Here is a 21,471-nt window from a genome sequence, read left to right as displayed (position 1 = left end):
TCAAAACCACTAGGAGATATCACCTCACCCTGTTAGAATAGCTATTATGAAAGAGAAAAATACCAAAGGCTCGCTGGCAAGGATTGGAGAAAGAGCATCTTCCATACTATTGATGGGAATGAAAATTAACTCAACTTTAATGGAAAACAATATGAATGTTCCTCTAAAAACTATAAAGCTACCAAAGTCCAGCTATACCACTTCTGCGAGTATACCCAAAGGAAGTAAAGTCAGCATACCACAGAGACACCTGCCTTCCCGTGTTCACTGCAGCCCTATTCACATGAGCCAACGTATGGGAACAATGTGGATGTCCTTCAATGAAGGAATGAATAAAAAAATGTGGTGTGCACACAGTGGAATATTATTCAACCACAAAAAAGAACGAAATCCTGACATTTCACAGCAAAGCGGATGGAATTGGATATCATTATGTTAAGTGAAATAAGCCAGACACAAAAGACCAACAAAACATTTGTTCTCTCTCATGTGGAGGAGTAAAAAAGAAAAAAAAATAGTTTAACTACAAGATGGGAAGGTGGGGCAGGAGACAGAGGTAAGTTCTAGTGTTCAAACAGAAGCTTGTTTCATGGCACAAGGGGGTGCCTGTAATTCACAGTAATGTCTCGGAAGAGAGGAGACGGTGGGCTCCAGACATAGAGATAAGGAGATGGAAAGGCAGGCTGCCTGGCTTGAGTGGTTTATGCCATGTTTCCATGCTGAAATACTGCACTGCACCCCATAAAAATGGACATGGCAAATAAACCGAACATTTTTAACAATAAAATGGAATTTCAAACAAGTATACACATTAGACTAAACACAAAGCCAGGCTGGTAGTGAAAGAGTAGGGGAGTGACAGCTCAGGGGATGGGCTTCCCACAGGGGTGATGAAAACGCTCTAAAACCCACGCTGGTGGGGGTCGTCTAACTCTGCAGATACACCAAGGTTACTAAAACAGACACTACAAACCGGTGCGCTGTGTGGTGATGGGGGAGAGGAGAAGGGAGGGAAACAGCCAGGTAGCGTGGAACAAAAATCAACTCACATGATAAATTCATTGGGCTGGCAGACAGTTGTAGCGACTCCTCCCAAAACGATCCAGGGGTTTAACACTGTTTGGCCACCTGTTACTGACGTTCCTGCTTCCTCTGCTGCATCTTTGAAACCCTGTATAATTAGGGGCATCACTTTATCCCTTTCCTAAGGTTTAAAAGGACATAAATGAAAAGTCAAATAATTTTATTCAAAACCCAGAAAATACAGTTCCACACTTTAGTCATAAAAAAATTATAAAATCCTAAAGGAAGTCCTGAAAGTTTGTAGACAGGGTGGCGGGGTGTATGAAACAAAAGCTAGGGAATACTCCATATTTTACACAGTTTATCAAAAGCTGGAAGATGTTCTAGGTTACAACATAAATGAAACCCAGACAACAGAAAAGAGGAAAATCCTGTGAGCTGTCCACAAGGACGGACTGGCCTTAAGTCCGATGACCATTAAAAGTCAGCCCTAATGGTCCTTCTGAACCCCAAGACTAGCTTACTGTGCACATGGCACTCAGCCTTGGAGTGGGCTTACAGCTCACCAAGGACTGTGCAGACTGGCAGAGGGCTATGATGGTAACGTACACCTGCCAAGCCCTCGCTGAGACCACCGCGTACAACCACGGATCAAAACACACATGGCGAGGGCAGAAAGGAACCCACTGAAAACTAAGATTTTTCCAAGGCAGGTCACTGTCTTGTGCATGTTTTGGACAAAAGTTAAGCACCTGTCAAAAATAATCTAAATGGCAACAGGGCTCTGATTCAAAGAACAGGTAGAGCAGGGTAGCAGGGACACAGACACCGCCAGTTGATGACACAGAAGTGTGAGCACATGAACACATGTGACAGCCCCAGTCCTCATGACTGTCTACATCAGTGACAGCCCAGCCAGCGACACTAAGGGTACCTGGCCCTCCGGGGCCCTATGTTCTGGGTCTGTAAGGTAGGCCCAATTCACAGACTGGCACTAAGGCACTCTTACCATGGCCTAAGTTTTATTAACACAGGCACAGATAAATGTCTTGGTCTCAGTCTACCTAAGAGCTGTAAAAGGAGCTGGTGGCAAGAATGACAAGATGAATTGGCCAGACTCTCATTTGAATTTTTTGGTAATTATCAAACAGTGGCGAGCCACCAGGAGTACTGGAAGCCACATGGCCTGAGCTCCTCGCTCTCCAGATGGGAAACCAAGTGTACCCAAGTCGAGGGACGTGCCCACGCCAACACCAGCCAGTGAGCGGCCGAGGGCCCTGCTACTTACCCTGTCAGTCATTTTATTGCTGACTGCGAGGAGCATCAGCATGTTGTCACACTCTGTGACCCCCATGGCATAGAGGTCACTGAGGACGTTGGCACATGCTATCCTGCCCTGGGAAGAGAGGGGAAAGGTGAGAAAGGACAACTGGGGATGTTCAGTCTAAGCCCACAGGGCAGCTGCCAAGGACCGCTGGGGTAGCGGGATGGGCCATGTGTTGGCCAGTTACTGCCGCTCCACCCCAGGGCCACCACGCATGCCCTCCGGCACTCCCGTCACCACCTCTGCTTTCTTATGCAGCACCCAACACGTTTCCATGCTTCCCCATGCTGAGGATGAGGAGGTCTAAACTTGTTCAGGGGAGGCAGCTGCGAGGAGAGAGCACCCAGCAGAGAGGCATGGGGAGGACGGAGGGTCTGGAAGGAAGCGACAGAGCAAATCTGCAAACAGCTGTCCTACAGGAACTGGGACCAGCCGCTGAGGCTACACGGAGCCTACAAAATGTTGACTCTACTGCTTGCAGAGGATCTGGTCTATAAACACATACTTTACGTTTTGTAGCCTTTTTTCGAGGCTGTAAGAGACACACAGGAAAATTAACTTGCTTGAGAGTAAAACAAACAACAAAAAAAGTAGCAGCAGCAGAAGAAATTAAAAAAAAAAAAAAAAAAAATCCAGGGCTGAAGTTAGACTGTTTTCTAAAGAAGAAGAGAAGTATTTCCCAATAAACTGTATCATTTTATTAAGAACTTTAAAATAGTATTCAACAGAATTGTGACAATAAACATTTTTTATTGCCATGGGAAATTTTTTATATGTAAGTTGCCATTGTCTAACATCATTTTGTCTGAAAAGTAAGGAGAATCAAAGTCCAAAGCAGTATTATCATTAGCAGTGGTTGTCCAACTGCTAGGGTCCTGGCAGACTGGCAGTACAGCTCAGTAGCTTCCTGTGGCCCCACTTTCAGCATCACCAGGCCCCATCTCCAAGGCCAACAGGCGGTGTGCAAGTGGGAATGCAGCGCAGGACGGCAGCCGTTTACCGCCCGGTCCAGTTCTGGCTGCTTTTTCTCACAAATGCTTGTAAGAGATGCTAGAAAAGAAGAATGAATTTTGTTCTTTTGGTTCTAGCCACCCATGCCGCCTGGTCTGATGGGACAGCTGCAGGGTGACTTACCTGTCCGGTCTCCGGGAGCACAGCTAGAGAACAGACAGACATACAGAGGGCATCCAGGCTTGTAATAACCTGTTTATCTGTCACCAGCAGCAGAGTAGAACCTCCCCCCATTTAGCCACCTCATGCCCAAAGCTCTCAGGTGTGCAGCTTGAGCCCAGGGTCCTTGCCACACAGGAAGGACATCTGGTATTTTACAACAAAAAGGACACTCTCAATGCCTTCACTGACCCCTCTTAGCTGGTATAGAGGTAGGGTTAAAGGTTGGGCACATTAAAGGGTTCCTAGCTACAACCATGCAATGAAAAATCAGGAAATGTATCTAAAGCATAGCACAATCAGTAGCTAGGAACTTTAATTCAGTAGCCAAATACATCTCACGCAGCAGCATACAACACAGAGGTGAGCAGGTGTATGAGTAGATGGGCAGAAGGAAGTGCAATATCCAAATTCATGTTCAAGAAACTTAACGGCAATGAGACAGATGCTCAGCTGCTTTATTTTGGGGAGGCATCATTTAGGGTCACTCCTATTACCCAGCGCAGCACTATCTCTGGCATGAATTTAGTAATTTCAAAGAAAGAAAGATACAGGAAAGAAGGAAGGAAACAATAAAAAAGTCAGTCAAGAGACACTCCACTAAACCAACAGGTGTTCTGACACACACACATACACACTCAGGGACGAGGGCAGAAGAAAGATCTGCCCCCCCTCTATCTTGCATCACGCACAGCGCCAAGTATGAGCAGGGAACAGGCCAAACTGCTGCCGCTGTAGGAATCAGGGCAGGGCTGGGGTAGCATAATGCGAAAAAACCCAGAGACGCAGGTACAAGCCCAGCCACAATAGAATACCAAACGAGTTAAGAGTTCCAGTTACAAAAAACAATCAGGTCAAACTTACCATCATGTAAGGGTCGTCTACGATAGGGTAAATGTAATCCGTGGTCTGAACCAAGGAGAGCCCACCATGCCTCAAAGGAATGACACAAGTATCCATTCCAATGCCTGTGAAGACGCAAGTCGTCAGCATCCAGAAACAGACCAGGAGAGCCATTTTCCCTTACACTGGCAGTGCTGTGAACAGGAAGAGCTCTGTGCAAGACACTTATGGAAACTGCACACTGCCAATGAAGCCATGTGTTTCCTATCAAGAAGTATAACTGAAATAAATGTGAAACATAACTAGCTTAGGATAGAAAACAGGAATTAAAATGTTAGTCATCAAGAGTCACTTCAATAGAAAATACTCCTTACTATTACAAACTTAACAAAAGTTTTATTAATTTATTTAAGAGGCAGAGAAACAGAGTGAATTCCCATCCACTGGCTCATGCACCCCCCTCCCCTCACTGCGCCTCCACCTCCAAACGCCTGCAAAGGCCAGAACTGGGCCAGGCCAAAGCAAGAATCAACAATGCAATCAAGGTCTCCCCCACGGGTGGCAGGAACCCATCCACCTGAGCCATTACTGCTGCCTCCCACAGTTTGCATCAACAAGAAGCCTGGGTCAGGAGCTGGAGCCAGGTTTCAAACCAGGATACTCTGATATGGGATGTGGGTGTTCTAACTATTAGGCCAAACATCTGCCCCAATATGATGATTTTTAAACCTAACGATACCCTGAATAAAAATTTTATCTTATGCTGTATTGTCTTTTATTGTATTATTTTACTGCATTTTGTATCACTTGGCACCATAGGGAATTCCTTTAAATATGACAACAGTATATACAGGCTTTAATGTGGTTAAAAGCTTTGAGTGTATCTTTAGATACTATTGCATTTTCTCACCAGAAAATCTGTAAAATATTTTACATAGGGGCCGGCGCTGTGGCGCAATGGGTTAACGCCCTGGCCTGAGGTGCCGGCATCCCATATGAGTGCCAGTTCAAAACCCAGCTGCTCCACTTCCTGTCCAGCTCTCTGCTGTGGCCTGGGAAGGCAGGGGAAGATGGCCCAAGTCCTTGGGCCCCTGCACCCATGTGGGAGACCCGGGAGAAGCTCCTGGCTCCTGGCTTCAGATCGGCACAGCTCCGGCTGTTGCGGTCATCTGAGGAGTGAACCATCGGATGGAGGACCTCTGTCTCTCTCTCTGCCTCTCTTCTCTCTGTGTAACTCTTTCAAATAAATAAATAAATCTTTAAAAAAAAGAAAAAAATATTTTACATATAGAAAATGTTATCATATCAAAAATTAAGCTGATTAAGGGCAAAGCCAGAACAAGATTTCATCATTTCCAATCAAGCATGAACAAGGGACCCCAGTTTATTAAAAATGGAATTAAATTAAGGGGCCAGCATTGTGGCACTAGGGGTTAAGCCACCTCCTGCAACACCAGCATCCTGTATGAGCACAGGTTCAAGATCCGGCTGCCTCACTTCTGATCCAGCTCCCTGTTTAAAGCCTGGGAAAGCCGTGGAAGATGGCCCAAGTCCTTGGGCTGCTGCACCCATGTGGGTGACCCGGGAGAAGCTCCTGGCTCCTGGCTTCGGCCTGGCCCAACATGGGCTATTGCAGCCATTCGGGGAGTGAACCAGCAAATGGAAGATCTCTCTGTATCTCTCACTCCCTCTCTCCCTCTCTCTCTATATATATATAAAACTCTGCCTTTCAAATAAATCTTTAAAAAAAATTAAAAGTACATTTTAGTATACGTTTTGAAATGTACAGCTTTTCTTTAATATGCATTTTCCATGACCTTCTGAAGACCCTTCGTTTATAAACACTCTGGTATCTGTGTAATCTAATTGTTTTATAGGTTCTCAAAAGCATTTTTAAAGAGGAAATCTTAAAACTCCACATTATTTTCCTAGTAAAAAGCTTACAAATGCCACCTTTACTGACTTATAGTATGAACAAGGACTGGCCTGAAGCTTACCTTCTGTCTATTAAAAAGAAAATTGCTCTCAACATGCCTCAAAAATCATTTCAATTTATTAAAAACTGCTTGAGCATTTAGATGGTATGGACAACCAATGGACTAATTAGGGTTTCTTTTTTATAAAATCAGTTTTGAAGTCATAAGTGCAGTTACTGTGGGCCACATTTGTTTAAAGATCACCTGCAATGCAGACAAATTTGCAAAGGTGCTCCTACCACGTAAGCCTGATAGAACTCTCCCCATGGCCTCTCCCAAGGACACCCTTCCACCCTTTAACAAAGTATTTCCACTTGGTTGTGCAATAGTAAAGGCAGGAGAAAGTACAAAAAGAACAAGAGGATTCTACCCTGTAAATTTAGAATTCCAAATCAAACAAGAATAAGTCATGTCGGAATCGCACTAGAACGACCTTATGTATTTTGCACAAGCAAAACTGCCAGGAACCAAACATCTCACACCAAGGTGGCAACAGGCCACTTCTCCGCCTCTTCTCCGCCCGGGTGTTAGTCCATTACCACTGAGGCAGAGACAAAACCAAGCTTAATAACACTATAGACTGTGAAGACGAGTTTGTGGTTTTTTGTTTTCATTTTTGTTTCAATTAAACTAGATGGCAAATCCAAAACTGTCAAGAGATCCAGCTGGCAACAGAGAATCTGATCTCAGAGTAGCAAGTCTCAGAAGTCTTTGGTAGTGATCAGTGTTCATTTGTGTCAGACAAGAACCTGAGCAGTAATTCAGTTCAAAGGCCAGCTGCTCGCATCCACAAGTTCCACCTGCAGTGCTCTGCAGCTCCTAAATGAAAGCAGGCAAGAACCACATGTAACTCCCACCGAGTCTCCCACTTGACAACTCCAGCTGGCTACGCTGGGCAGATGACTATTCACTTTGGTATCATTTTATTTCAAGTTTCAATTTAAACTATAGGACTACCTTAAAACAGAACAACAAAAAAAACCCCACACAGATGCTGAATGTTGGCCCTAAATGTTTCTTAAATTTGAATCAAATATTTGATTTGTAAAACACTTTATTTCTATACCTGGCAAGTTCTTACATCAAAATAATTGGTGAGTCTCAAGCATTTTCCTGGGCTGAAAAGCCGCTATTCTCCACATTTTCTCCTTTACAACTGTGACACCACCACCTACTAGAGGGAGGGGCTGGTGTCACCCAACATGGTAGCCACTAGCCACAGAGGGTTACTGAGTTCTTGAAATGTGGCTATTCCAAGTTGAGACGTGCTGTAAGTATAAAACAGACACCAGGTTTGAATACTTAGTACCAAAAAAGCCAACATTTCATAATGTCTTACAAAAAGGAACTTCAAAAAATTCATGGAAAATGTATATTATGAAAAAACTATTTGCATAGATTTCAAAAATTTTTGCACCAAAATAAATAAGTCCATTTTTTCAGACTTTTAAAAGTGCCCTTGTAAGTACTAAAAAAAATTTTGTATATTGGGTTAAATAAACTATATTAGGATTAACTTCATCTGATTCTTTTATTTTAAATGTGATTTCCAGAATATATAACATTACACATGCCTTGCATCATATTTTTTTGGACAGCACTGGTTATAGTGACTGGTTTAGAAATAAACTCAAGTTTCAAGGAAGGAAGAGAGAGAGGTTGAGCCTGAGATGGACCACGGGCCTTGAACATCAGAGTCTCAAAATAAAGAAAGAGGGACAGTCCAGATAGAAGGCAAGCAGGAAAGAAGATCCCACAGGTGGGGCAAGTCTTAAATACACATCAAACAGTTTAATTTATCAGTAGGCAACAGGAAATTAAACCCTCCAACCAGAAAAAATAACCTGGGGTACACATTTGGCACAGTGGTTAAGGCACTGCTTAGGAAGCCTGTATCACATTATCAGGGAGCCCAGGCTCAAGTCCCAGGTCCACACCGGATTCCAACTTTCTGCTGATGCAGTCCCAGGGAGGCAGCAGGTGATGGCTTAAGTGGTTGGGTCCCTGGCACCCACATGGGAGACCTGGATTTCCTTCCTGGCTCCCAGACTTAAATTTAGGGATTGAACCTGCAAATGGAAGGTCAGTCTCTCTGTCTCTCAAATAAAATCAATAAAGAAAAACAGCCCAAGACAGTTTATCACCATCATCATCAGCCATCAATATTTGAAAGCTCTTAAGTACCAATCAACAGTTGTACCAGTTTCTAAGACATACCACCATTTCTTTAGTTGGGATACATCTAGCAAGCATGTGTACTTCAAAAGATGGGCTCACCCTTCAATTAACTCCATCTTAGAACCCAAAAAAGATTTAAAGTAGATAAACATTCATACATGTGTGCATACACACACACACACACACACACACAGGAAGGTATGTCAAAAAGTTCATGGGAAAAATGGAATTTAAAGATAGCTTATTTTGATACAAAAAATTTTTTAAATCCATGCAGTTTTTTGTAATGTGCTTTCCATGAAGTTTTTGAAGACCCCTGGTATATATGTATTACATATGTTGGTACAGATATACATGGTCCACATACATAAAACATTTCTGGTAGTCAGACCAATTCCAAATACTAAGTACTATTATGCTGGTTTTAAAAAAATATTAAAATATTAATTAATTGGAAAGGCAGAATGAGAAAGAGGGAAGGAGGGAAGGAAGGAGGGAGGGAGGGAGGGAGGGAGGGAGGGAGGGAGCGAGTGAGATCTTCCATCCCTTGGTTCACTTGCCAGATAGCCACAACAGCCAGGGCTGGGACAGACTGAAGCCACAAGCCCAGAACTCCACCCATGTCTCCCACATGGGTAGGTGTCAAATACTTGGGCCATCCTCTGCTGCTTTTTCAGGTACATTAGCAGGGAGCTGGGTCAGAAGCAGAGCCCTGATATGGAATGCCTGTGCCACCATGCAAGCTGGCTCCTACTACCCTGTTTCCCAGATTAGGAAACCGTGGCTCAGGAGGGCTAAAAAATCAGCACAAAGTTAACCTTTTTGACTATTAAGTGACAGTGGCAGGGTGTGCATCCAAATCTGCTTCCAAGGCAAAGTTTTAGTGGTCAAGATAACCACTTCTGCATCCCAATGCTTTGCTTTGCTTGTCACCTGGGGTTTGTCTGCCTTGGGAATGCCAGGAATGCCAAATGGGGGGCGATGTGCACTGTTCATTGTTCTGGGAAAATCGGTTTGATTCACTTCTCCAGAGCTGATGAGGCCGGACTATTCAAGGGTTTAGTGTTCTATCTGCTTCTCCCTACCTCCTTTCTTGCTATCACATGGCTGTCCCCTTTGCCACTGAGAGGAGCTAAGGTCAAAGTAGGTGGCAAGTCACAGAGGAAGCTGAAGATGTGGCTCCAGGTCATGTTCAACCACATCTGCAATGGGTACGTTCTTGAGCCTCCAGGCCACTGGAAACCCTGACTTCTAAACCCCTTCAAGATGCTTAGGAGTGTGCAACAGGCCCAAGTGCTCCCCAAGACCGACAGGGGGTGTTCTAAACAGGAACCATTGCTTTAGCAGGTTTAAGTTATGGGTTTTTGACCATTAGTAGCTCCTTCTCCTTGAGTTACCCAAGAGCTTCCTTCATACAGTCAACCCTCTGCATCTTCAGGTTTCTCATCTGAGGATTCAAACAATGGAGCATCAGGCATATTCAGAAGAAAAGCTATGCCTGTACCAAACACGCACAGATTTTTCTCCTTCTCAGTAGTCCCTAAGCAAAGCAGTATAACACCTACTTACATAGCATTAGGTATTTTAAGTAATCTAGGGATGATTTTAAGCGTACAGGAAGACATATGTAGGTTATATGCAAATACACTATGCTATTTTCATAGGGAATTTGGGCATCCTCAGATTCTGGTATCCCAGGCCAGGCGTGTATATGTGTGTGTGTGTGTATGTGTGTGCATGCGTGCGTGCACCCCAGGCCAGTGCATGTATGTGTGCATCCTGGGCCAGGGTGTGTGTGTGTGGTGTGTGTGTGTGTATCCCAGGCCAGGGTGTGTATGTGTGTATGTGTACATCCCAGGCCGGGGTGTATGTGTGTGGTATGTGTGTATCCTGGGCCGGGGTGTGTGTGTGTGTGGTGTGTGTGTATCCTGGGCCGGGGTGTGTGTGTGTGTGTGTGTGTATGTGTGTATCCTGGGCCGGGGTGTGTGTGTATCCCGGGCCAGGGTGTGTATGTGTGTGTATCCCAGGCCAGGGTGTGTATGTGTGTGTGTGTATCCCGGGCTGGGGTGTATGTGTATGTGTGTGTGTGTGTGTGTGTGTATCCCGGGCCGGAGTGTGTGTGTGTGTGTGTGTATTGAAGGCCGGGGTGTGTGTGTGTGTGTGTGTGTGTGTATCCCGGGCCGGGGTGTATATGTGTGTGTGTATGTATCCCGGGCCAGGGTGTGTATGTGTACCTCCCGGGCCGGGGTATATGTGTGTGTGTGTATCCTGGGCCGGGGTGTATGTGTGTGTGTGTGTGTACTGAAGGCCGGGGTGTGTGTGTGTGTGTGTGTGTGTGTGTATCCCAGGCCGGGGTGTGTATGTGTGTATCCCGGGCCGGGGTGTATGTGTGTGTGTGTGTGTGTGTGTGCGTGTATGCATTTGTGCCTCAAGGATACCAAGGAGCACCTGCATATGCTCATTTCCTGACAAGGAAGCCGCCACAGAAGCCAACTCCCTCCTTCATGTGGTATTTCTCCACAGCCTAGACCTCATCTGGAAGACAGAAGCTCTGCTTTTTATCTGTTTTACATACGGAGGAAGAAAGAAGTAACCTGGGCTTTCCAACAAAAAAGGCAAAAATAAATGAAATGAAAACCTGATGGTAAGAAAGCTGATCCAGTCACCCGGCAGCTACAGAAGACCCAACTCCCCAGGACACGCTCCACTAGGGCGAAGTGACAGTACGCTTGCCCCATGCACTTAATGCACTACACAATAACACTAATAAACAGTGGGCCAAGAGCCCGACTTCAATCCCCGAGCTCTGTCTTTGGGAAAAGAGTTACTACTAATGACATCAGGAAGTCAGTAAAGAAAAAACTCTGCCCTCAGCTCCGTGCTGGGGACAGGAACAGTCACCCAGTCCTCTCCCTTTCTATAAAGAACAGCCCTGCATGCAGGCCCCAAGCCCAGCTCTTCAAGTCATGCCCGCACTACTCCTCCCTGACCCAAGTATCGCCCAAGATGTGAAAGCATCGCTTTCCAAGAGAATAACTGCAGGGATTATTTCAGGGAGAGGCAGGAGTTTCAGTCTAGTCCTCAGCGAACCAGAAAATTCGATTTAAGCTTAAATAATGTTTTTACTGTAACATAATTGTCTCAGCTGCATACCTCACAGCTTTAAAAGTTAGGTAAGACCTGGATGCTCTTCAAGTACTTCTTTCAAATAAGTTATAAGGACATAATCCAGTTACCACTGCATTGCTCTTTGCATTCTTATGACAGAAAAAAAAAGGGGGGGGGGGGAAGCAACACAGGAGAAGTCTGGTTTCTGACTCCTGCACCGGACTGCACTTTATCAAAGACACAACGGTTTACGTACCAAGTCTTGGCATCACAGCTCCCAGAAACTGCTCATCTTCTTGGAAGTGGTTCTCTTGTAAGGACTCCAGCAACTTCTGAAGGACATCTTGGGGCACTTTGCAGCCTGTGCCCTTCAGTTCCGTGAATCTCGTTAGCCGGAAGCTCTTGTCCAACTCATAACTTTCCGGGTTAAAGGACTCCCGCGTAGACATGGTTCTTGGGCCCACACTCCTCACAGTTCAACCCCTCCCCTCCCTCTCTCCTGGTGGGCTGGGTTCTTTCTTACAGATCCACCTAGGTATCACCAAAACACAAAGACAATGTTAAAAGAACTCAGACCAGCATGTGTGCCTTGAATCAAGTGAATGGATGCCAAGGACAAGAAATGAAATCATCGGGACTCAGGACAAAGAGGGGAAACATGTGGGACCACAATACCCCGCTCACCACCGAGATGCGCAAGCCAGAGAAATCACATCTGAACGGGACTCCAGCATCATGGACAATTATGGGCAAAGACCTGACATCTGCACAGTGCTTGTAACTGTGGCCACCAGGGCCAGCAGGGAAGACCGCCTCCAAACTGGGAAGTGTGTGCCTGCAGGCTCACGCGACGACGCCACCCCGAACTTCATGTAAGTTATAAGATCACTTCATCTGTCAACCTGCAAGCACGTGGTTTAGAAAGTACCCTGGCTGATGCACCTTTCCATGAAAAACCTTTGCTATCTTTTGCTCTCTCGCAGAGAGAGAGAAAAAGCCCAAAAAGCACTTGGCAGAAAAAGGACATTCATGCAAATGCACTTGATGAAATTCCTCACAATGCTAAATCCTAATTCTCTAGAAAAGCATACTGTCCCTTCCAAACGACAAGTATACAGTACAATCCAGAACCAGTAAGGCCTCCCCAAAGCACACAACTTGAACAGAATGGCTGTTTAACAAAGTCACGTTCAAGTTTAAGAGAGCACTGGGAGACTTCTCTGAGTTATAAGGCAGGGCTATTTCCTAGAAAGCAAACATCCCGCCCAACTAGTACACACATCACTGACAAAATAAGCCACTGCTCACCATCACTTCAGTGCAAGAACACAAACAATAAAGAAACCATACTAAATTACTAGTGTTTATGGCATTAGGTACCATGTTAGTATCTGAAACAAGCCCTGCTAAGTTGGAAGCCTTTGGGGCTAAAGCAAAAACAAAAACAAAAACAAAAACAAAAAAAACAAAACCGCATATGTGCTCCCAGATCTCTAGATTGCTAACTTTATTGGGCATAGAATTACAGACATGCAAGTTTGAGTGTCAATTTCCCCTATAAAGTTTATGATTAAGAACATAATTCCCATTTATAGAGTTTCCCATCCCCTGGGAAACACATCGCTCATTTACAACAAATCTCACAAAGCCCTAGTGTGGGCAGTGATCCAAACTGTCCTTACCAAAACACGCTTCGGATGAGCAACAACTTCAGTGGGACACCGACAACTGTACCAAGAGCAAACCCTCCAACCACCACTCCAAGAAACCAATCTGCCCAGGAGACACGGGCATTCTGAAGCCATCTGACAGTCCTAACAGCACTTTGGAAAGCCCTGGAACAAAACCCAGCAGACTCCATCCACCGCCACTCACTCACCCCTACCAGGAAAAAAAAAAAAAAAACAACTCACAGGAGATTTTCCTACTTCCAATCCTTCTCCTTCCCTCCAAAGGTGAGGAGGAGCCTAAGGACTAACTTCGCTTTAAATTTCTATTTTCCCAGACTTTGAAGACGGAGAGAAAAAAACAAGTTTTTAAACACCTTACATCATCCTGAAGGCGCTCAAGAAGTCTAGAAATTCCAAACAGCACGAGAAACACACATCACCCAAGACTTCACCTTAAAATTAATAATAATAAATCCTGACATTTTGGGAGGGAAGCGGGAGGGGGAGGGGGTGCCATGGGAAACTGGGATTCCTGCAAGCGGGTACATCAGCATCACAACAGCCGGTCCCCAAGAACCTGGAAGCCGCCTGTTTACACCTTTAAAACAATGACATGAATATTTAAAGCTGGGTTTAACCCTTTCCGTCCGGGGCACCTCTCCCATCTCCTAAGCCAGCGCGCGCCGGGCGGCGGCCGAGCCCAGCCGGCAGCGGGCAGCCCCAGCCCCATACCTACCTACCCCCAAGCCCCCGAGCCCCGGAAGTGCGCGGCAGGGTGGGCTCAGGGGCCCGGCCCGCTCCATGAAGCCCGCTTCGCCGGGGGGCCCCGACGGGGAGGACAGCACTCGGGGACACCTTAAGTCTCAGGCTGCCGCCTTTAAAGGCACAGCGGGCCCGGGCCGCGCTCTTTGTGCCGCGCCGCGGGCTGGCCGCCGGGCGGAGGCAGCGCGGCGCCACGGGACGGGCCATGCCGTGCCCGCTCGGGCCACCCCGCGGCGGCGGCGGCGGCGGCGGCCAAGACGCGCGGGAAGCGCGCGCGGCCCACCCGCCGGGGCGCCTCGGTCCCGCCGCCGCCGCCGCGGGGACCTGGGGGGCGCGCGGGACGGGGAGGGGGAGGTGGGGGCGGGGAGGACCCGGAGGCGCCGCGCGCGCCGCTCCCGGGGCACCGGGAGGGTTCTCCCGCCGCGCGCGCGCGCGCAGGCCTCCGCCGCCGCCGCCACACAAAAATGTCGGCGGGCGAAAAAATTAACCCCTGCGTGGCCGCCGCCGCCCTCCCCCTCCACTCCTCCCCGCCCTCTCTCCCTCCCTCCCTCCTTCCCCGGCCCCGCGCGGCCGCGGCGGCGGCGGCAGCCGCAGCGGCGGCGGCGGCGCGGGCGGTGCTTCTGTTTTAAAGCGGCCCCACCAAGCCGTGGCTCTGCCCCCTCTCCAGGCAGGGCTGCAAGGGCCGGCGGTGCGCGGCTCCCCGGCGGTCCCGGGCGGCCCGGAGGGGGATTTGCAACGGCCGCCGCGGGCCTGCGGACCGATATTCCCCTTTAAGCCTGGTGCCTCGCCCCCCCTCGCCAGGCCCGCCGCTTACCGGCTCGCTTTGCGCCCTCCGCCTCCTCCCGAAAACGGGCCGCGGCCGCTCCCACAATGCACCGGGCGCGGCCGGGCTCCCTTAAGCGTCGCCTGAATAAAAATGCCGCTCCCGGCGGCCGCGGCGGCGGCGGGAGGCCGGGCCCGCGCCTGGGCGCCGCGGGGGCTCGGCCTGGCTCGGCGCGGCCCTGCGGGAGAGCGGGCCGCCGCGCTGCCGCCCGCGGGGCGCGCGAGGGTCCTTTAAGGCCGGCTACCTCCCTTTAAGAGGCGGCGGGCCGCGGCCGGAGCGGCTCGGTGGCTGCGTGCGGCCCGGGAAGGGGGCGGGGGCGGGGGCGCTGTGCAGGCCGGAGCGCGGCAATGATTGGTCTCGGGGGAGGGGTGGGGGGTTGCAAGCCCGAGGAGCGGTGGCATCCGCTGCATGATGCAAAAAGAAGGATTGATTTCAAAAGTTGCGAGTGGCCCTGGCAGCAGCCTTTGGCGCCCGGGCCACCGACTTTTTCCCGACCCGCCGGAAGCGCCGGGAAGGTTTTTTCCGCCCCCCGCACGCAACCTGGCGGGGCTGCGGCCGCGGGATGCGCGGTACCTGCTCCGCGAGCGCCGCGGTCGGAGCGCGCGGGGAGACAATGCCTGTGGGCACGGCCTGCAGTCCGGAGCCTAGGAGGCGAACCAGAAAGCCCTGGACGCTCGGTCCACGCGGACTCCCACGCCCTCGCCCTCCCATTGTTCCGCGTGGCCCGCGGGTTCCTTGGCGCCTTCGTGAAATACGCGAATGTCGCGCGGAGTTCCTCGAACGTTGCCTGGGCTTGGTAGGAAGTCTCGAGAAAAATCCACAGCTTTCCCCGTTACATTGTTTGTCCCTCACGTGTCCGAGTAAACATGGCAGCCCCCGGGCCGTGCGTGCTTGAATTGACCAAGGCTGGGGCCGGGGAGAACTTCTCGGGGTGTCGTCTTTCTCCTGAGTTGTTGAGGGAACTAACGCAAAAAATGCCTTCAGACGGCATGTTTCAGGCAACTGATTGGTGTGGAGGAACATCGACAAACTTTTCTGGAATGTGCTGGCATTTTCCAAATTCTTTGGGGATGGACATAGGGACCTTTTACATAAAAGGGTAACCCAGCCAGGCATTATGGGGGCGCATCAGGTTTGAAGGCTCTGCGGATGCCCTATTCTCAAAAAAAATTTCTATTTGCCAGTTCCCACCCTGGATTTGAAACAAGATGCGGGTGCAAAGGGATGCCACCTTGATGCCAGGCGCCTCCTGCCTTTGTGTCCTTTCTCCTCACCACCCCCCCTCCCGCAATCAGCTTGCAATGCGTTAAGACCAGCGTGGCCCTGCGGTTGACAAGCCACACTGCAGGACGTCAGGGAAAGAGGAGCCAGGCCTTCGATCTTCTCTTTCAGAAATTGATTTTGCCTTTTGGACCATGTGAGTTAGGGAGGGAGGAAGAGCTTAAGCGCTCCCCCCCCCCCCAAAAAAATATTTAATAATAGAAAAAAAAAGATTTTGATGGGCGGGGAAGGGGAAGCAGTAGAGGCCAATGCTGCCTCCAGATTTTTTTTTTTTTTTTTTTTGTAAGTTGCTTGCTTTGCTGGTGACAATATTGGAAGATGCTCTGACTTCTACAGGGACCCATTCGTAATTAAGAGGAGTCCTACTGAAAGCAGGGGGAGTGCAGCAGAGGATTTGCTGGGCTTTGCAAAGGAGAGGAAGCAGCAGAAAAAGATTCCTTCCTGGCTCCAAGACTTCTAGTTTGGGAGGACTGAGTGGACAGAGCTGCCACTGACGATGCCAGAATTACTGGAAAGTGAAACACGTTTAGGGGCTGAGTTTGTGTTTGGAAAGGTTCAGTTCCTGGCTTGCCAGAGAGTTGTTGCAAAAGGGAATTGAGATAGCCCGAAGAAGAGAGGCTGCAGGGAAAAAGTAGAGGAGAGCTTGGACAAAGCTCTGCAGAATGAAATCAAAAGGCTGGGGCGCCCAGAGACCCTTCGATGGAGCTCCTCCTTGCCCAGTTGCCCTGGCTGGACCTCCAAAACCACCCAGGTGGAGACCGTGTTGACCAACCCACAGATGCGTTGACAGATCTGGAGCCAGCATATACACTCTTGGGCTCAGGTCATCCAGCAGACCCTTCATCCCTTTGTCACACAAGCCCCTCCCACAGGTACTGCTTGCCTCTCTGTTTCCTCTCTGTCACCTGGCAGCCTGCATCCTCCCCACTCCAGGGAGCCACCTGCCCTGGTTCTCAGGTTCTGATGGCTCAATCTGAGTTAGGGTTCTCCTGGGTTCCATTGCTGCTTGAGACCTATTGAAAAGATCAGCCACCCTTGAAAGGTTACCTCTAGCACGTATAACTTGTGTCTGCCCACCCCCCAAAACCTGTGTGGAAATCTTAGCATCTGTCCTGTGTATGTGGCCTCATTTGGAAATGGGACCCTTTATGGTTTGGGCAGTAGTGTGAGTGTCCCCCAAAGGTTCATGTGTTAAGGGCCTGATCCCCAGAATTTTATATTACTGGATTAAGGATCCAACTTGATCCAGTTGTGTCGGAAGCTGGGGCCTTTGGGAAGTGATTGGATTGTACTGGGAGACAGGGAGAACCTTGTGCTTGAGTCAGGATGGCTTCAGGAGGGGAGACCACACGGATGAGCATGGTCCCTGTCTCTGCTTCCTGGCTCGCCACCGTGTCACCCTCCCTCCACATCCACTGCCCTCCGCAGAGGCCAGACCATAGAGCCACCTGATCTTGGACTGCAAACCCCCAAAACCATGGGTCAAAATAAACCTTCCTCGGGTGTGCTAGTTGTGATAACAAAAAGCTAACACCGGGTCTTTGTGGATATAAGGAAATTAAAATGAAGTAGCTGGTGTCTGTGTACGAAAGAGAGGTTCGGAGACAGACACTGGGAAGACAGCCATGTGAAAACCAAGATGGAGACGGCAGCACTGCGGCTGCCGGGTGCCAGGGCCCACCAAAGACCACCAGCAAACAGAAGCTGAGAAGAGGCAGGGAAGGGTTGTTTCTTGGAGACTTCAATGCAGTGCAGCACCACTGATGCCTTGATCTTGAACTTCCAGCATCCAGCGCTGGGAGGGGATATGCGTCTGTCGTTTTAAGCCAGCCAGTTGGTGGTACTTTTCCACAGTGGCCACTGGAAATGAATCCAGCAGGTCCGAGGTACGTGTGGTGGGGAATCTGTTTACGTGGGCTCCCTGGGTGGTTCTGATGATTCGAGGAACACTGCCCTAAGAATTCTGCGTCGTCTGAAACCCAGAGGCTCGAGTGGCTGCCTGTTCCCCGTGCCTCGCGTTTGGCTAGTCCCAAAGCAGTCTTGCTGATATGAGTTTCCTGTCTGCCTGCCTTTCTCGTCCAGCGCTCAAGCTGTCCAGCTCTCCCATCATCCATTGCTTCCTTATGCTGTTGGAGTCATGGCCATTCGCAGGCGGCCCCTGGCCTCTTGGCATGGGATGGGGACACGCATTGTTGTGACTGACACCTGGTAAGCAGCGGACACTCTGATCTAACGACCTTTCCTTCGCTGCACGTCAGCTGCCCTTTCTCGTGGCTGTACTGTGAACGTTCGCAGCCCTGGAAATCCTCCATGCCCACGCCGTGTCTCCTATCCTACATCTTCTCCTTTCTTGCTGACACCTGCACTTGAACTTTGTAAAGGCCACCCACTTCCAAAGTGATCCCTTTCCTCCCACCTGAATGCCATGCCTAGTTCTGCAGCCTCATCTCCTGCTCCCCTTCCCCCTGTCGCCTTTGGCCACGTCCACCTCCAGATGTCCAGCCTTAGGTCCTGCTGCTCATCCTGTTCTCCCTCCCTTCCGTGAACCAGGGAGAACTCAGAACCTGAGACGGCCCTTGTGGATGTCTAAGCTCCAGTACCAACTGGATTTTCTATGCAGCTCCAAACCCCTTGAGCGTATTGCTATCTCTTCTCCCTAAAGGCTGTTCCACACGTCGCGGCCATCAAAGGCAGTCTCTCCTTAAGGAGGAGGAAAAGGCTATCTTCTGAGTAAACCCTGTAACTCTCCCACCCTGGCCACTCCATGCCTCTGGCCACCAGACTCCGTGTCTCATGAGAGCTGCCCTTTGTCCCACGTTGGCCCCTGCGTGGGTCCCAGCTTCCTCACCCCAGGATGTCTGTATCCCAAACACTGGAACCAGTGACTGTCTCATGTTACAATAGGAAAAATGTAGGTTGTAGATGGAATTCAACCTGTTGATCAGTTGTGTTTAAAATAGGGTTGTGGTGTGGGTGGGCTGGCATTTGGCACAGTGGTTAAAGTGCCATTTAGGATACCCGCATCTCATATTGGAATGCCTGGGTTCAAGCGCTGGCTCTGTTCCTGATTCCAGCTTCCTGCTAATGAGTACCTTAGGGGGCAACAGGTACCGGCTCAACTAGTTGTGTCCCAACCACCCACTTGAGAGACTCAGATTGAGTTCCAGGTTCCTGGCTTTGGTCCCAGACCAACCCTGGCTGTTGCAGGCATCTGGGGGAGGAATCAGTGGGTGAAAGACTAGTCCATCTATCTATCTGTCTCCATCATTATTTGTCTTTCTCCCCCCCCCCCACTCCCTTTCAAGTATAATGAGAATAAAAAGTAAATAAAATAGGGCAGGGGTGGGCATTTGACCTAGCAGTTAAGACTGGTTAAGTTGCCCAAATCCCATGTAACAGTGCCTGCCTCTGGCTCCTAATTCCAATTTCTTGCACATCCTGGGAGGCCATGGGTGATAGCTCAAGTTACTGCCCATGTGGGTGACACGGACTGCATTTCAGGCCTCTGCCTTCTGCCTCTACTCAGCCCTCGCTGTTCTGGAAACTGGGGAGTAAACGAACAAACGGATGGGCCGGCACTGTGGTATAGTGCTTTAAGTCGCCGCCTGTGATACTGGCATCCCGTATGAGCGCCAGTTTGAGTCCCAGCTGCTCCACTGCTGATCCAGCTCCCTGCTAATGCACCTGGGAAAGCAGCGGAAGATAGTCCAAGTGCTTGGACCCTTGCACCCACGCGGAAGATCCAGATGAGGCTCCTGGCTTCTGTATGGTCTTGCCTTGTTCATTGTGGCCTTTTGGGGAGTAAACCAGCAGATGGAAGATCTCTCTTTCTCCCTCTGTAACTCTGCCTTTCAAATAAAATAAATGAATCTTTTAAAAAAAGAAGAAGAAATGGGGACACATGTGTTCTCCCTCCCTCTGTTTCTGTGAGTCTGCCTCTCAAATAAATAAAATAAAATAGTATGATTATCTGGGTACCCCAAGATAACTACAAGCCTCTTCAAAAGTGGAAGGGAGAAATAGGAGAGAGAGAAAGAACCAGAGAGATGGCAGCAGGAAAAGGAGTCAGCCCGACATTGCCAGCTCAGAATGGAGACAGGGCTATGTGCCAAGAAAAATAGGCGCCTTCTAGATATGGAAAAGGCAAGGAAACTGATTTTCCTCTGGTGTCTCCAGAAAGGACTGCATCCTGCTAATACATTAATCTTAGCCCTGTGAAATCCATGTCACTCTTCTGATCCACAAAACTTTCGGACACTTCAAGCCAGAAGTTTGTAGTGATTGGTGACAGCAGTGATTTAAAAAAAAAAAAAAAAAAAAAAAACCAACGATCCACTCCCTTAAGACAGAGCTATGGGCAGATGAGGGGCTGACTCCCACCCCTTGCTGATCAAGAGTTTCCCCTGTCCATCCTGCCACTGGCCTGGAGGAGACTCCACCTCAGGGTCTGAGATTGGCTCTGAAGCATCAGGTGGGCAGTCCCATCAGCAGTCTGGGAACTGTCCCCCACAGCTTTGGGTAAAATCAGAGGTGGACCAGGTGTCAGCAGTGTAGCCAGCTCTACAGCAGTGCCCAGCTGCAGGTGGGGAAGCCAGGATTTGAACTTGGGCTAAGTCCGAGCCCGATTCTCTGGGCCTAAGGCCACCCTCTCTTCCCCCAGCCTTTGAGGCCATTCATCCTTCAGGTCCTTCTTAAAATTCTGTGAGCTCGATTTTGGCTCTTGCCTTCTTCTCAGCTCTTTAGCCACTTCTGAGTCTCTTTTTGGTGCCTCCTCTTCCACTGCCCATCACTCCCGTTCACACACCTGCAAACACCAACAGCCACCAGGTCTGTCTTTCACCTTCCACTCAGCGTTTGTCTACTTCTCGTGCTGCCTGTGACTTCTGGCATGGTGCTGTCCAGTACAGTGGGCCATCTTCTGCTTTCCCAGGCAGAGAGCTGGATCAGAAGTGGAGCAGCTGGGACTTGAACCAGCACCCATGTGGGATGCTGGCACTGCAGGAGGCTGCTTTATCAGCTTTATCAGCTACACCATAGCTCCAGTCCCTACTGGGCATTTAAGACAATGCCTGTGGCTCACAATCTCTTTCTTAGAACGCTGCTGCTCTACAGGGCTCCCAGTCCCCAGAGCCCCAGACACGTGCACTCAAGTACAGTTCTCACTCCATTCCTGTGAGTTCTACCTCTTTGGCTTCAACCAATTGCACATGGAAAATATTTGGGAAAAAATTACATCTGTACTGAACATGTGCAAACTTTGCCTCTTGTCATTCTTCCCCAAACAATACAATACCTATTCACATTACACTAGGC

General features: G+C 49.2%; 1 protein-coding gene and 1 long non-coding RNA gene across 12 annotated transcripts in view; one reads left to right on the top strand and one right to left on the bottom strand.

The window, feature by feature from the left end:
• The window catches only part of SEPHS1 (selenophosphate synthetase 1), a 30,352-nt gene extending 14,617 nt beyond the window's left edge, over positions 1–15,735 (bottom strand). The window contains exons 1-6 of one of the 11 annotated variants that reach the window (XM_070055670.1): positions 14,869–14,926; positions 11,879–12,153; positions 7,418–7,604; positions 4,382–4,640; positions 2,312–2,419; positions 1,050–1,204 (exon numbers count right to left, since the gene is read on the bottom strand). In XM_070055670.1, coding sequence (XP_069911771.1) covers positions 1,050–1,204; positions 2,312–2,419; positions 4,382–4,534 — 416 coding nt within the window. In that variant the 5' untranslated portion in view covers positions 4,535–4,640; positions 7,418–7,604; positions 11,879–12,153; positions 14,869–14,926. Of the gene's footprint in view, positions 1–1,049; positions 1,205–2,311; positions 2,420–4,381; positions 4,641–7,417; positions 7,605–11,878; positions 13,524–14,028; positions 14,218–14,868; positions 15,007–15,450 lie in introns of those variants that run through there. The other 10 variants (XM_070055667.1, XM_070055665.1, XM_051821523.2 and 7 more) reach the window with 10 other exon arrangements.
• Positions 15,736–16,904: 1,169 nt separating this feature from the next.
• LOC108178169 (uncharacterized) lies at positions 16,905–18,365 on the top strand. The gene is made up of 3 exons (XR_011381566.1): positions 16,905–17,030; positions 17,945–18,044; positions 18,241–18,365. It is a non-coding gene; the product is annotated as an uncharacterized lncRNA (long non-coding RNA).
• The last annotated feature ends 3,106 nt before the right edge of the window (positions 18,366–21,471 follow it).

This window comes from Oryctolagus cuniculus, chromosome 13 (assembly GCF_964237555.1).
Source record: "Oryctolagus cuniculus chromosome 13, mOryCun1.1, whole genome shotgun sequence".
NCBI lineage: Eukaryota > Metazoa > Chordata > Mammalia > Lagomorpha > Leporidae > Oryctolagus > Oryctolagus cuniculus.
This window is presented reverse-complemented; position numbering and strand designations above follow the sequence as displayed.